The following is a 16,299-nucleotide window of genomic DNA, read 5'->3' on the forward strand; positions in this document are numbered from 1 at the left end:
AACTCCAAGCTTCTTCCAATGCCTTTGTATGCTGATAGCAAATAGTGAAAGTCAATTTCCCCAAGTATCATCTAATCAAATCTTGGTTAACATTTATTATAATTCATCAATAGCCAGTTAATTTTGCATATAAACAGACTCAAGGTGAGTCCTAAAAATTAAGTATAAAAATAATTTAGATTGAAAGGGTTTAGTGCTACTAAAGGATTGATTATAGTAACATCTGAAATTACAATAAAAATCTTAAGCCAAGAAATTACAAGAAAATAATTTTATAAACAGTATATGAGTTCTATATATTCCACAATGATTCTAGATAGCTATGGATAGCTGTGCAATTCATTGATGTAACTTATTGGAATTTCCAGTAATGTTAAGATTGAACGTAGAATTTGGAATAGGCACTTTTTTGTTAGAAACATCCATGAAAAGTGAGAGCATTATGGAAGCAATAAATGATGGGAGGAAAAGGAACAGACAATATCCATCAAAGTCCATTTTCATATCCAAATTTGTCCAGATATGCACAAATTTAGTGTCCAACTTATATCCTTAGCCATTTGTATTTTTCAAAGCAATTTGTGCACCGATGTTGATCTCCATGTTCAAATATCCAAATTTGCTTCCAGCCCTATTCAATTTAATATAATCTCACAAGGTTATACATGTCGGTTTGCATGTATGCCAAACTGATTCAACTCCCCAAATAACAATGCTGTGAAAACCGAGGGGTTCAGCTAAAAGGAGAGTACAGGGGTTGGAACTTACACTGTCAACAGCTCGACCGCAAAATATGAGGAATGAGATAGAATGACACAACGGCGTAGACTTGAGAATTTACGAACAGCACCATCTCACCAAAGCACCAGCTGAATCTGTCATGACTCGCTAATAACATGATCCTTAGACAACCACTCTTTTCAGACGTCTCGCAGTATTTGATTTCTTTTGAATAAATAATAGACACTGACCATATAAATTAGTAGCAGAAAACAATTTATCAACAGCATCACACAAGAGAGAGAGAATGAAAAAAGAGGATATGCTAGAATTGCCGTAGTACAAAAACAACACTGAGATGGGGATACATTGTTTCCTTCACATTTTGGATAGCATTACGATGCCCTACTATCAGTTTTATAAATATCAACATCATGCCCTAGCATGAACTATACAGATATCAGCTCGGAAGCATAATCCTCAAGATGAAAAATATTACAAAAAACCATCCAAAAATATTGGGATGGATAGCCATGCATATGAAGAGTAGATGCAGCAACCTGGTTCGAAGGCTACTCAATGCTCAACTCAAACTCTTGCTGGCCAAAACTCATCACCACTCCCCAACATTCCCCACGGCTCCACACTGCAATAATCATCATTATAAGTTAAGACCAATAAAAACATAGGTCAGCCAAAAGGAACAGAATAAGAACTTGAATCTCCTCCGCATATTACCTTTAGCAGGTTTCTCAATCCACGGACCATTCATTATATTCAGAATGCTACAAGCATCACTGTACTCTAGATCAGGTAGCAACTTCGGTGTCAGCAAGAAACATCTGCAGGCATCAGTTTTGGCATATTGCAGTAGAAATTATTATAAGTGGGTCATGAAGAGAAATCAAAGATTAGATAGTCCAACTACCAATATGACTTTCTTACTGAGGTGTATTTGGCTGGCTTGCCGCTCTCACAAGTTGTTGGAACATTTTCCTTTCGTTGATAGGGTCCATCCCTGTGTTTTGTAAGGTCAGACAAATAAAAGTCAACAAAGGGAGGGGAAAATGTGAACATAGTGCAGTGGACGCATACCTTGATTTATCTCATCTACAACACGGAATGGGCAGCTTGTGAGATCTTGAAGAGAAACTAGATATAGAATTGTTGAAACCGAACGTTCCTAAGAAAATTAAAATTCAATGCATAAGTTTGTTGTCACAACATATCATAGCAAGAAAAGCTTAAGCTTCCACAGATACCCCTCCAGATTGGTGATGCGCACTCAGCACTTGAAGTTGTCCCGTTTGCCTGTCAAAAAGAGCACCCACTAACTGGTAGGAATAATTATCATATAAAATAACTGGCAACATAAGGTTCAGATGACACAGTGCAGGCAGACTGAACAAAACATTATAACCAAATGCAAACACAGCTGGGAGCAAAATGCATCTTGTATGGTCCCAAAAAAAGATTAATGAGCCAAAAAGCATCTTCTATGACAAAATGAAATCGTTCATGACATGTTTGGATAGCTACTTATACCAAGATATAAATGCCCCTACATATCCATTGCCTCAAGAATGCAATGCAAAGTGCAGTTACTGAAAATTGTTTTTATGATGCTTTGACCTATTGCAGATGTTCAAGATCGGCATTGAGTAAATGAAGTTTCAAGTCATTTAAACCTACAGGCTTCACTCGGCATGGATATTAGAATTTTCACTTTAGCTGCATGCATTGGCAACTGAAGTATCAAGAAAAAACAACAGTTCTAGCTGACCAACCATAGTGAAGTTTCACATGGTTTCCCTTAAGATATAACCTAGCATAAGTGAAAATCTCTCAACGCCACTGAAGCAACCTGCTAGGTCAACTAGGCATCACGGACTCAACCCAAAAGCTTAGGCTGTTAGGAGGACCAGCCTAGGCTAATAAACCTATGTGGCACTCCTTTTTTACTGAATGTGGGTCCATGACAATCTCCCCCACTCAACCTCGTGATGTCCTCATCATGGTTGGCTCCTACTCAAAAGAGAGGGGCCCACCCATGGCCAGAGTCCTCTTTGACCCCACCAGATCCTCCTCAACCCTAATATCCCTATATAACAAATAAAGGTTGTGACACATAAAGGGCCTGGCTCTAATACCAGTTATGACAAACTTAGCCCAAAAGCCTAAACTATTGGGAGGAAGACCAGCCCATGCTAATAAACCCATGTGCAATCCCTTTGATTCATCAACGTGGATCTATGGAATAGGGCTACAAACGAGCAACTCTTCTTTAAGGCCCGAACAATATGCACTATGATTGTGGATCTCTTTAGAAATGATCTTATAGCAGCCTACTCTATTTTGGGTATCCCTAACAAGAATAGTTATTATGTTAAAGACTAATTCTAACACAAAACTTACACAGACTCGGGCAAGCTAGCTTGAGACTTAACAGAGTTAAGAACATAAAGAGAGAAAAAAAAAAGAGATAAATATAATAGCTGTTACAACGAAGATTTCTTATTCAAGAAAAATATGAAAAATGCATAGAATCTTCCAAAAGACGGCACTCTGCACAAGGCTCCCACTTTTGCAGAGTCTGGGAAGAGTCACACGTACAGCCTCACCCTCACATATGGAGCTGCTGTTTCAATGTTTGAACCCATGACCTCAAAGTCGCAATGAAGCAAACTTATCGTTGCGCCAAGGCTCATCCTCACAACAAAAAGTCTTCAGAGCCCTTAGGAGATCTAGATGAAGCCGAAATAAGAACTTAAGACATCTAAGACATTATAATCCATTCTATTAGCTACTAAGACTTATTCAACATAAATGTACTTGAAACAGGACTTGAATGACAAAATTATTTTTACCCTCCTAATAAAGCCCACAAAAATTCAACTTCCTTATTTTAGGTAATTTAACTAAGACTAGGAGAGAACATCCCCAACACTTCCGACTTTAAACTAAATGTCGAAATGCATTGGAAACAATAAATAAAATAACCCGAACTCCCAGTCACATCATGCATGCATTTGATTTTTACATTATATATCCATGTGAAGCATAACAAGATAGATTTGAATAAAAACAAGAGGGAATTTTCTTCCACAGTAAATAAATCCTCCAATTTGATCAAAATGATGAGAACAAAGCTTCCAAAATTAAGAATTATAAGAAACAAAACAAATACAAATAATTTTACGGATAGGACCCCTGAGTTGTCATCTTATTGTGGATAATACCAAACACTATTTGGAATGAATTTATCATTGCTCAGCTAACAAGTTACTTCCTTATCTAATGTGAAATTTTTCTAGGATTTTCTCCCCCCACTCCCTTCTGTTTCCCCTTCTACACTACACATATCACACATCCCTGCCAACAAACAACAAATCCAGTGACATTCAACCAATTTCAGGCAATATATTCCCAAATAGTTGTTTGAATTTCTTCTAGTTTTGAGGCTAATAATCAGTTCAGACAGTCCGTACAAGTCTCTTTTTTTTTCTAAGCATACATGCAACTCACATTGATGACTGGCTGCTACATCTGCAGGCAATTGACCATTATCCTCTACCATTAACTGGCCGACCTTTCAAGCATTTTCAACCATCAGCATTCTCCGCCATTAGTAGATTTTACAAGATGATGCTGCTTTCTGTGAACAAATCTCTATGTTCTCTTTTATTTGTTTTCATATTTAAATGTTGAAGAAACCAAGCTTGGTTTTCTGGCTTAGGAATTCTCTCTTTGTTCGGTTGCTTTTAATCCTTGAATTAGTCATTAAATAGTTGGGAGACTTAACAGGTCTTTTCCTTTCTTGAGACAAAATAATTGGCCCTTTCACAGTTAGCCATTTTATGCTTAGTCCTTTGCACACAGTTCTGCCTATTTTTGAACAAAGATGTCTGTTTCTGTAGACAGCTATCTTGTTTTTCATACACATGCATAGGCAGGAAGTAAACATGAAATCACCGTCAAAACAAAGGTCCAGAAATAAAATTTACAACAGGGATTGAAAGCAAAATGACAATCAATCCAGGGATGGACCTTACTTTCTCCTATGCAAGGATTCAAGAACCGCACAAACAAAAACAAAACCGTTCAATTCGTATCAAACCAAGGGGTTCTTGGTTCCCAGAGACTTGGTTCTGGGTAATGCCAATGTGAACCACAACTCCAAACCGCCTGAACTGCTCGAACTCTTCGGTCAACTCGGCCTCAATTTCAACCCTAAACGACCTCTTAATGGAAAGGACTGAGTGTTACCACCCAGGACCCCTTATAATACCCTCTTTCTCCTTCATTTCCACTATTCTAGGCTTCCACAGGGGTGAGGGTGCGAGAGCAAGAAGTGAGACTCAGGATCTAGGTGTTTTTTACCTCAAATCGAAGATTTTGAGCTCTCTAAATTAAAGAACTCAAGGGATGCTTTTTCCCTCTTTTTCTTTTCCTTTTTTTTTTTGAAGAATACTAGAAATAATTGCAAAATTTAAAGGAAACTCCATCCAAATTTCAAAGAAACATGATGCAGTACTTTGACTCATGCTCTAGCATGAATATGAGCTCAAATCTGTGGATTCTCGAGGTTTTGTAGGTAACACAAAAACTACACCCAAAATTAATTTGATCAAAAGGTGTTTGTGCAGGTTTTGCAGGTAACACAAAATTTCTTATATAATGTAGGGTGCAAGTGATTTTACAACCATTTCCTCTATTATTTATTTCCGAAATTAATTTTTCCTGAGAAATAATTTTGAAAAATAATTATTTGCATGTTTGTACTTGTAATGTGCACATGCTATCAAGCTTTCACAAATAATGAGGTCAATTTAGGTCTGATTGGGCTCCACCCAAGTCCAGGCATGGAACTTTAATAAATTTAAAATTGGTGCAGCAAAGATGTGACTGTTAGAGTTGATTTTTTATATGATATATAAGGCTGATTTTCAAAAGCTCTGAATTCAAAAAAAAAAAAGATTGATGAAAGGATCTACAAGCTTGCAAACACCACTAGCCATGAGGTCAGGGATCGTATGAAGAATATGATTTTGCTATTGAATGTCATTACAGATATATCTTTCTTATTGTTTTGTCAAATGATTAATTTTACTTCTAGGCTTCTTTAGTGCACATTGATCCCTTAGTTGTAACTTTTCAATATGCCCCTTATATATGGTTCTATGATTTCTCGTAATATAACTACTTTTGAAATGCTAACATGAACATCTACAAATATAAATATAAATATAAATATAAATGTGTCATGCACATATATATGCACATGTATACATATATATGTATGCATACATATATGTACATGCACACATATATATGTACATGTATGCATATATATATAAAGTATATATGTATGTATGCATATATGTATGTACATGTATAAGTATACGTATATGTATACGTATAAGTATATGTATACGTATACATACGTACAAGTATACGTATACATACGTACATGTATGCGTATACGTATACATATCTATCTATATGTACATATACATACATGTATACGTATACATACACATACATACATACATATATATATGTGTGTGTGCGCGCGCGCGCTATGTATGTGTGTGTGCGCGCGCACATGTAATCCAGATATCGCATGATATATTATTTATCTTTTCTAACTTCAATTGCACAGTCATTTTTCCTAGCAATTCACTTCCTTTTGATCCAATGGTAGAAAGGTTATCCATCCCTAGATTCCCTACAGATCTAGAAACTGCTTTTGATTTCATGTGTTTTGAATCATACAGAGCTTATTACCAATAAGATAGAGGCCCATTTGGTATTGCTGTAGGTAATAGAGCTTTTGTCTGTAAAAGTTTTGGGTACTAGAGCTTTTGCTAGTAGAGATTTTAATAAAATGCTGTTTATTATTTGATAACTACATTCCTGAACTGCTAAGAAACTTTAACATTTGTTGGATAACCAAGTTAAGAAAGTGCTTTTTATACGAGGAAATGACAATAAAGGACATTGGATGGTGCTTTCAATTGTCTAATTGTTTGTACAATCAAAAACTATCAAGAAAAGAATTCTTAATTTGTGAATTGTTTATTTTGATATTTTAAACAAAATAATATAAGAAATAATATTTGTTGCATTTACTATAAAAATATAATAAAAATTCCATAATATTATTATATTATACAAATATTATTATAACAAAATAATATTATATTTTCATTGCAATACAATATTATAATGATATTTCGAATTATCATAATATGATAATGTTCTTAATTTATTTGATATATTAAACAAAATAATATAATAAACAATACTTTTTATATTTGCTATAAAAATATAATAAATATTTCACAATATTATTATATTATACCAATATTATTATAATAAAAATAATATTATATTTTAATTACAATATAATATTATAATAATATTTCAAATTATCATAATATGATAATCTTCTATTATTATAATAAGATATCATACAAATATAATCAGAAATTATAAAATTATACTATATTATATTGTAATAGTATTTATATAACAAACTTCTGATTATGATGATTAATATATTATTATACTATTTAGATTATAATGACATTATGATAATAATATTTTCACATAACATCAATGTAATCTAATATGACAATTATTATTATCTTATATCATAATATATTACAGTAATATTATCATATGATATTACAACAATAATATTACATTATATTATATTGTATAAACTCGTTATAGTGATATAATAGTATTATATTACTATAATAATATCTTAACATGACATTGTATAATGTTACACTATAATCTATTATACATAATATATAATATTATATTATAACAGATTATCATGGTATTTTCATCAGCAAAATTTTTGTTAAAATGAAAACAGCTTCCTACGTATCTAAAGTAGAGCTTTTTTTATCAAAAAGATTTAAATTTGAGCTTTTCCTTACCTCAAAATCATCCAAAAGAGATTTTGGCCATCCAAGAAGCACTCTTTGGACCTCCAAAACTAATGATAAATGGAGCCATAATAAAGAACCTAAATCTCCAATGATGTCTAGATTCTACCATTGCAACCTTTAAGTCTTCTTGAGAAAACCCATCAAGATACATACTGCCAACTTACATAGGGACAAAGGTGACAACATTGTACAGATTGTCACGTATACTGGGGAAAGATTGATTTGCTGAAAAGTGATGAAATATTGGAAATTTTAGATACGATTCATGGAAAAGTTTGATTATTTCAAAAGCACAAAAGCATACTAACAATTTTTTTTTAATAATATCAAATGAAATAGAGTGCAAGTTAAATTCCTGACTTGTAGGATGTCATCATAAAAAAGATCTGCATGAAATCTCTAAAATAAATGGACCATATTCTGGCAGACAGGTTTCCCTTCCTCTCCCAAAAAGAATATCATATTCTGGATATTCAAATTTATAGGTGTTTCATGTAGTAAGAGAAAATGCAGAAGCTTGATGCAAAACTCGCACAGATATAAACTTATGCCCAAAGTTCGCCGTCTCGGTACCGGTACCATCCACCTATCATAATGTCGATATGCAGTAAGAACAAGTACGACAAGGTCGGTGTAGTATGGTACACCCCATACCACTACGAGGCGGTATAGCAAACACTACTCATGCCTACCATACGGATCCAACATGACGAATACAACAAGCAGATGGAAATGAAGATGAGAATCTGTGCAGAACCTGATTTAGTATGCATCATTTGTAAACACTGTCACTAAACTACACAGTAAATAGTAGAGATAAGAATGTAATTTGCTCCTAAGATTTCCCATTTTAGACAAGCAGCTTAAGTCAGAATATATTTTATAAGCTTTCAGATTCCTATAGCTCAATTCCAATGTTAACCAATCCTCTTATGCTAGTCACCATACAGGATGAAGTAATTCCACTTCCAGTTTCATCTACAGTGCTACAATGACAATTTCTGTTGTCTCTACATCAATGGTAGAGATATAATTCTTGCAAGGTGAGACGTGACTAAATATTTGTTAATAAATATTCTTTCATAGAGTAGCTTTGTTAGGCAGAAAGCAAACCTGAACTTCACTTTTATAAGTATTCCATATTTATCAAACTCCATTCCATGCTCATCTATGACCAAAACAGAAAATGAATTAGATTTGATTTTCTTAAGAAACACAGTCCATTCAGAAGTAAAAAAACTAATACCAAGTGAAACTTCTCCAGCAACAGCCATCTCTTGAAAGTTACGACCGAATGTCTCATTTATCTTGGCAACAAGATTTCGCAGCATTGGAAGCCAATTCTCCTACATGATACTCTTAATTAGAACAAATTCAGAAAGAAAGCAATTTGGGCATAGTCCTTCCTACATACCAAATGAAAGCCATTGCTCATCTAAAAAAAGTTCCATACCTTTAAGGTTTCAATTTCAGATAAACATCTCTTAAGTTCTCTATCATCTTCTTCAAGTTTAGCTGCTAGTGCATCTACCTGTACAACAGAGATGGCATTGCTTAAGGTAGCAACCTCAAATTGCACATAAAATACTGTATGGATTTACCTTGCGTTGACGACTTTCATACTCTTGAAGAATGTTCTGATTAAGAAATAAAATGGAATTTGCTTCAGATATAGTATCTTGAATTGCAGCTTCTAGTTCCTCTATTGTACCAGGCATCTGAAAGTAGATGTAGGACAAGCAGGATTGAGTCACCAAAAAATGATTTCAAAGCATGGGTGAAATTAAATTCGGGTTGAAAAAAGCTTGTATTACCATTCAAAAAGGCAGAAGTATAAACCAAGCCTGTGGACTACCAATGAAGAAAAGGAAAAGCCTCAAAGCATCAGACATACACTTCATGTATTTCAGTTTTGACAGAACAAGTCTTTAAGAAAAACGTTTTCAGGCCTATGCACCATGCCAGACTCCATACAGAGGATTTACCAATTCATATTCCATGCATGCATAATTATTTAAAAGAACATGTCAAAAGATTAAGTAGTCGCTGCTGGTTCAGTCTCAGAATGTTTCGATATGTGTCCACCAAAGGTAGAAATCAGTGAGCACCTGCCAACGGAACATGGTTTAGCTGGTTGCCGCACTCTCCTCTTTTGAAGAGATCTCAGGTTCAATCACAAGTGATGGCAATTTTGCCAGTCCAGTTTCAAAAATCAAAAAAGAAAAAGGAAATCAAAGACCACCCAACAGCACCAATGTATAATGTGGAATTAACACCTCATAGCTTTATTACAATTATAATCAACATTATGCATTCTATCATAGCCGTTGAATAAGACATAAGCCTCAGAACTCGCACAAATATTTTGTTATGCATAGATTTTTTGTCATGCAAACTGACAGATGAAATGAACCTTAGAATATATACTAAGTGCCTTCCCTTAAGGCAAGAGCTGTGGCGAGCTTGGGATGAGCCTTTTAAAACATTGTTTAATAATCTCAGTTTTTGCAGACAAATGAATTGCCAGATTTAGTGAAGAAATATAAGACTTTCATAAGTGCCCAGGATAAAGACATGCAGAGGCATTGCAACAAAATCTCCTTGAAGCTGTTTTATCAAGATCTATTTATCAGAGTTTTAGCAAAGACAACCTCATCAACAGATGATCCAGCAATCAGGCACAAAAAGTGATTAAGCAAGTAACTTAACTGTCCATTTTTATTTGTTTATTACTTTATTTCTGATGATTTTGGAAGGATATAGAGAAGTCGCAGATTTTAGGCATGAATTTGAAATCCTATCAATAGAAATCGTATAACCCTTCAAAAAAAAAAAAATCAAACCTCGACAAACTCTTTGGCAAGTTCTTCAGTGATTATGGCAATTGATTCTGCATGATGTTTTGCTTCCAGAAGCTGTTGCTTACACTTCTCAGTTTCTCTTTCACCTGTCATGGTAAGTATGATGAAGCCAAAATCTTAGTTAATTTATAAAGCATAAAGCTACTTGCAGCATTAACCAATCTTCCATTAAGTCATATAATTCTTGCAAAGGCAAAAATATTAATCACATATGCATCAGAATAAGTTCATTAAGACACTAAATCAAATCAAACAATGGAAGATATAAATTTCTTAATTTGATTGCACTCTTGAGCATAGAATGGAGGTGCCATGTGAAGAATGTGATGGAACAAAGCAATCATGGCATGTCATGGAGACCAAAATGAACTCAATTTTGATGAAAAAGAATAAGTGTAAATGCAATTAGCTAGTTTATCTGGATGGTGGTATGCCTAAAAATAAGATTTAAGTCATCAAAAGCACTGCAGTTTCATAACTTCGAAATAAATAAATTAAAATATAAGTAAAGTTACTTCTTAAGGAAAAATTGCATAGCTCTTTAATGATTGGTGTTGTAGGCCCTCCTTATACAATTAAACAGAAGTAGGATGGTCTTAACTTTCAATTTTCAGCCATTCTTAGTCTTGTTGTTCACTTCTAAAAGTGGTTGAAACCAAGAATCTTCAGCTTGGAACAAAGGTTTTAAATACCAATACTGACCCCTTTACCATTTTTCCATCAAAATGGTATGGTATCAATTTGATACCGGTACCAAAGGCATGTACCAAAACCAACAACTTTTAAAGAATTAAAATAACCGTCAATACGACCTGGTACGGTCAGTACACAGCACAGCCGGTACAGACCGGCACAGAATTATATGGCTGGTATGTACTAGTATAGCTGTTTTGGCATCTTAATACCAGTGCCTGCTTCATGCCAAAAAGGTACAGTATCGATTGTACCATCCCATTTTAGGCATTTGAAATCATGCTTGGAACCTTATAAATAAGACTTGTTATTGGTGTTTCAGTAAAAAAGGACATCCTTGCACAATTGAAAATGCTCAAAATAGTTATTGTATCCTGATTCGGATCCTAACAATATGACAGATTTGCATAAATTTGGCTTTTATGTTATAAGACATAGCTCTCTTTTCTATCAATGGTAGACAGAAATTAATTCTGAGGGATTCCACATGGTCATTCTCTTGTTTGATTGTTCATCAATCAAGGGGGAAAAAGATTCATGATCAAATTTGGAAATCTTCTAGGTATTTTCGTCTCTTCTTTCAAGATGAACATAACATATCTGACACTTAGTAGGACCAAGATAAATTAATGCATCACAGGCTCACAGCTATAGCTGCCACAGCCCAGCTGACCTTAGATGATTTACCTAGCCAACAGCCTAAGTGGTTGCCTAGATGGTGGACTTAGTAGAAACTCACTTGATCTTTCTTCAATTAAACTCCTTCAAATATCAAGCTGTTTTTTTTTTTGCTATTTCAATAACATTTTAGGAAACCTTGAGACATATATGACAAACAATTAGATACACTCGAAAGATATATTCTAACTCAAGATACAAATAAAACATTGTAGAAGACATAACCTATATCACTGTTGCCTTAGCTCAAGTTGTAGAAATTAAAGTTTATTTAGTCATCCATCTTTCTATAGCGCATGGGCCAGTGCATTGGATCTAAGATTTTAAATGAAAAAACTTTTATGGTCATTTTTTATACTTAAGTTATTTCTTGTTTATTTATAAATTATGATTTTTACCTTGGGAACTCATCTAATTGATCTCACTCCATTTTAAGCATTGCTGTGTCGTTTATAAAACGAAAAATATGAAATAAATACTTTGTGTGTGGTGCATATATATGTACAATAGACATGTGTACCTACTTATAAATTTATATATACATATATATACTTGTGCACGTATATTTATATATAATAATATGCATGATATATAAGACTTTATCTGTTTATGTGTGCGCATACATATGTTTTATATTTAACACATTAGAACATCATATATACTTTTGCATTTTCATACACAGGAAGATTCAGGAAAGGCTTGCCTAGGCATCCTAAGCCCTATCTATCACCCAGGTAGATTGCCAGGTGCATGCGAGTTTGTGACCATCCTCAACAGCTATAAGTCTATAATCAAAGGTTTACTGTTAATTAGGTAATATATGAATGTCAGTCAACTTCATTTGGATCAGCACCATCTATTCAACAAACCATGCTATCTAAACTGCTTCAGACACAAATTAACAGTTAACAGGCTATAAGACCATGAAGATCTTTGAGAACAATCCTTGACAGCTTTTGGATAGTGGAAAATCAAACAGTTTGCAAAAGTATATTCCTTCTGAATGTATATCACCTATAAAAAATGAACTGATCCCTTCTTCCAAGAGTCATCAATATATGTGAACTGCCATCTATTTGGGGGCGAATTACAAGAACATCTTTGATGATTGAAATTAGATATATCATTCAACAAAAAAGTACCAAAAAAGTTATAAAAGAGAAAGGGCATTATGAGGTGTCAAAATTAACTCACAATTGGTGAAGTGTGTGGCTGCTTGGAGAGCAGACTTCTCGTGTTGCTTGACATCCACTTCCATTTCCCTCATCTAAAACATGATCAAATCAGATGCAGTAGGGAAAACTTAATCACAAATTTTTGTTGACACATAATTGACTATTCTATGAAAAATAAACAAAAATCTTTCAAAGACTTCAAAAGCATAAATTCCTTAAACTGCATCATAAGGGAGATAGCAGAAACATGTTTATTTGATCAGCCAAATGTATGTTGTAACTTTAAAGAAGCACACAAAAAGAACATGCAGGACCTATAAGGACTTTTTTCTTTCTATATGAACAAAGCTTAAAAGGTCTAGTGCAGCTTGTCTCGCCTCATGTCTCCAGAAAGAACTAGAAGAACACATCCAAAAGAACACAACTTAGACTCTCATTAAGTGGTGCATATGAAGCATATCAAAAGCCCCATGTAAGGTTATCTTTCACCTTATTCCATGTCATTCTTAGAGGGTAAAAACACTAGGCTGACTGTTTCCAAAATCAATCATAGAGAAGGTACGAGTACTGCATTGATCAATCAGTCTTCATACCCAGCAAGAAGCTAATAAAGCCAGGCAGTCAGGTAGACTGCTACTAAGGACAGACTTATCTACATGATTGTTTTTGGGGGTAAAGTTTGCATGAATATCATTTGAGTAATTGTTCTATTCTTCTTTTTATTTTCATTTAGAAATAAAAAAATAGCATTACATGTCAATGAGAAACAAGCCTCCCCCCAATTTGAGTTCAATAAAAAATCTCAAAAAATTGATTTCCTCCAGAATAAAAAGTTGATTTCCCAACAGTAGCTCAAGTTCAAGATTTTGGCATCACGTCAAAGTTCCAGCATTTAAATGCCAAGGTATGTATCAGAGCTTAAGATCTAACAAATTTTATTATATTGGAACATTATTAAAATCCAAAAATCTGGTTAAAAAAATTGATATGCATCAAGAAAGATAATAGATAATTCCCCAAGCCAATTGATTACCCATGGACAGAACAAACAGATCAATGCTACATGACTGGTTGTTCCTCTACATCTTAAAATTTAATGAGAAAACAGAAAGAATGTTTTTTGGTTAAAGGTTAAAGAAGAAGCTCATCTTACAGCATTTTTGCAAACCCTACTTCACTGTTCAACCTGGTATCAATACATACCGTTAGTGGTTACTACTGTTGCCACAAGGCACTAGCATTTCCCTGACACTTCTGGTAGCAAATAAGGGCACTGGAGTCATGACAAAAGACAGTGCCTGCCACTATCCTGCAACCCATGCATCTTTATAGACTCGGCTTCCAATGTTGAGTGCCAGCAGGTTGGAAAACCTGCTGTCTTTGAATGTTTCGAGGTCTTGCAGTAAAATGGCTATTTATTCATCTATCGGCGCATCAGCATATCCATTACATACAAGAAAGCAAAATCCAGCAAAAACAAGACATAATATTATAGATATGTACAACACTTATTGCTTTCCAAAAGTATATTAAATCAGGATTCTTTACGTCTGCAAACAGATTAGAGCAACTTAAAATATTTCTTAAATATATGACATAATATTGGTGGGCATTTGCTGCAACCATTGTAATGTGATCATTGTTTCATGTATAGGCTGAGTGATTCAGTGCACCAGGCACCAAAAGAAGTTAGCTTGATATTAATTAACCATTTTTTCCCCATGTTTTTATTTCAAAAGAGAATTTTAAATTCTTTATTTTTTATTTGGCATAGCATGAAAGCATGCCAGAGCAGCACTGCATGGTATCCTGTACCAGCAGGTAACCTGCACGACCATAGGCAACAATACTTAAAAATCTTAAAAGTGATAGCTACAAATGGCAGCATGATGGAGGCTATGCCTGCAGACATATAAAAATATTAAAGTATAGAAGATATAGAGAAAGAGATGTGCTGCCTTTTCAACCACATCTTTTGCAAGATGATTTTCTAATGTCAAGGCCAAAGTTTCTGCAAGTAGTTATATATTATGAGTTTGACTGTGCATCGATTGCACCCAAAAGGAGCAATAAGAACATCACAAATTGATCATTAGATCCACAACTTTAACCATGTTTGAGAATGTATACCTTTGCATCAAGCTCAATACACGTCATATGCTTTTCTGCAAAGCTCCATTTGAGAGCAACAGCTTCAACAAGAAACCTCTGAAAAAAAAGCACTACCACTTTGAGCAGATGACAAGTTGAAAAAAGAGATACATCTAAAATGCTGTAGATGACTAGTTATGGTTCTACATAAAGCTGCAGACATAGATTACATGCAAGTGCAGTTGCAGGTCAAAAAGAAGCAGAAATCTGCATACAGATGCAACCTGACCTTAATTTTACTTGCCATTTGGAAGCGTTGCTCATTCAATTGGACAACTTGATCAATAAGCTTTTCTGTATGTGACTCCAAGTCATCCTCATTATTCAACGAGTCAAGTTTCCTTCTCCTTTGATCTGTCCGAGAAGCAAAATATTTACATACAACCTAGAAAAAGAAGAGATATGCAGAAGCAGATAGGTATTAGCGAATCAGTCCAGCACGTACCAACACGGTTTTTCATTTCCTGACGCCTCCGCTTCTCCTGAGTTGCAGTTGCAACAATTGCATCCTGAGAAAAAATGGCAAGAAAAATTAGATCAAAAGCTTCCCTAAATTATGATTCAAAAATAATTTCGCTAGATTATTATTGATATTTAAACAACATACAAGCTGCTTACGGAAGTTAGATTCTTCATCTTCCAACTGTCTCTGTTTCCTCTGAAGCCCCTTCAGGTTTTCCTCCATTTCTGCAATGGTATCTTCCAGTTCCATCTTTCTAGACCTCAGCCTTTCTACTTCACCAGCATCCACAGCTGTAGCAATCGCAACGATCAGCAAAATGGATGTGTGAAATATGCATAGGATAGAATTCTAATACCACAGAACTTCGGAAACATACTGCACAAAAAAAGGCGGGATGGATGCACTGGGTCAACACTTGCTGACATGTGGCCACCATATCTTGAAATGGACCATCGATAATGACTTTCTGGAGTCCAGAGATCTAATATACCTAAACGTGATACCTCATCTGCCCTTTGATCAGTTTCACGGGAGCCAATGTACTAAATAATAAAATAATTAGATTAGGAAAAAGGGCATAAAACAATTAAAAA

The 16,299-nt window shown here is 34.5% G+C and overlaps 1 protein-coding gene across 1 annotated transcript in view; it reads right to left on the reverse strand.

Moving 5' to 3' along the window:
• Positions 1 to 1,028: 1,028 nt before the first annotated feature.
• Positions 1,029 to 16,299, reverse strand: part of LOC105045561 (structural maintenance of chromosomes protein 5) — a 38,659-nt gene continuing 23,388 nt past the window's right edge. The window contains exons 15-30 of the mRNA XM_010923893.4: positions 16,083 to 16,248; positions 15,851 to 15,996; positions 15,689 to 15,752; positions 15,473 to 15,597; positions 15,223 to 15,300; positions 13,112 to 13,184; positions 10,529 to 10,632; positions 9,287 to 9,403; positions 9,139 to 9,216; positions 8,932 to 9,031; positions 8,799 to 8,853; positions 1,983 to 2,031; positions 1,816 to 1,903; positions 1,666 to 1,738; positions 1,459 to 1,562; positions 1,029 to 1,366 (exon numbers count right to left, since the gene is read on the reverse strand). Coding sequence (XP_010922195.1) covers positions 1,293 to 1,366; positions 1,459 to 1,562; positions 1,666 to 1,738; positions 1,816 to 1,903; positions 1,983 to 2,031; positions 8,799 to 8,853; positions 8,932 to 9,031; positions 9,139 to 9,216; positions 9,287 to 9,403; positions 10,529 to 10,632; positions 13,112 to 13,184; positions 15,223 to 15,300; positions 15,473 to 15,597; positions 15,689 to 15,752; positions 15,851 to 15,996; positions 16,083 to 16,248 — 1,494 coding nt within the window. The 3' untranslated portion in view covers positions 1,029 to 1,292. The remainder of the gene's footprint in view (positions 1,367 to 1,458; positions 1,563 to 1,665; positions 1,739 to 1,815; positions 1,904 to 1,982; positions 2,032 to 8,798; positions 8,854 to 8,931; positions 9,032 to 9,138; positions 9,217 to 9,286; positions 9,404 to 10,528; positions 10,633 to 13,111; positions 13,185 to 15,222; positions 15,301 to 15,472; positions 15,598 to 15,688; positions 15,753 to 15,850; positions 15,997 to 16,082; positions 16,249 to 16,299) is intronic.

This window comes from Elaeis guineensis, chromosome 5 (genome assembly GCF_000442705.2).
Source record: "Elaeis guineensis isolate ETL-2024a chromosome 5, EG11, whole genome shotgun sequence".
Classification (NCBI taxonomy): Eukaryota; Viridiplantae; Streptophyta; class Magnoliopsida; order Arecales; family Arecaceae; genus Elaeis; species Elaeis guineensis.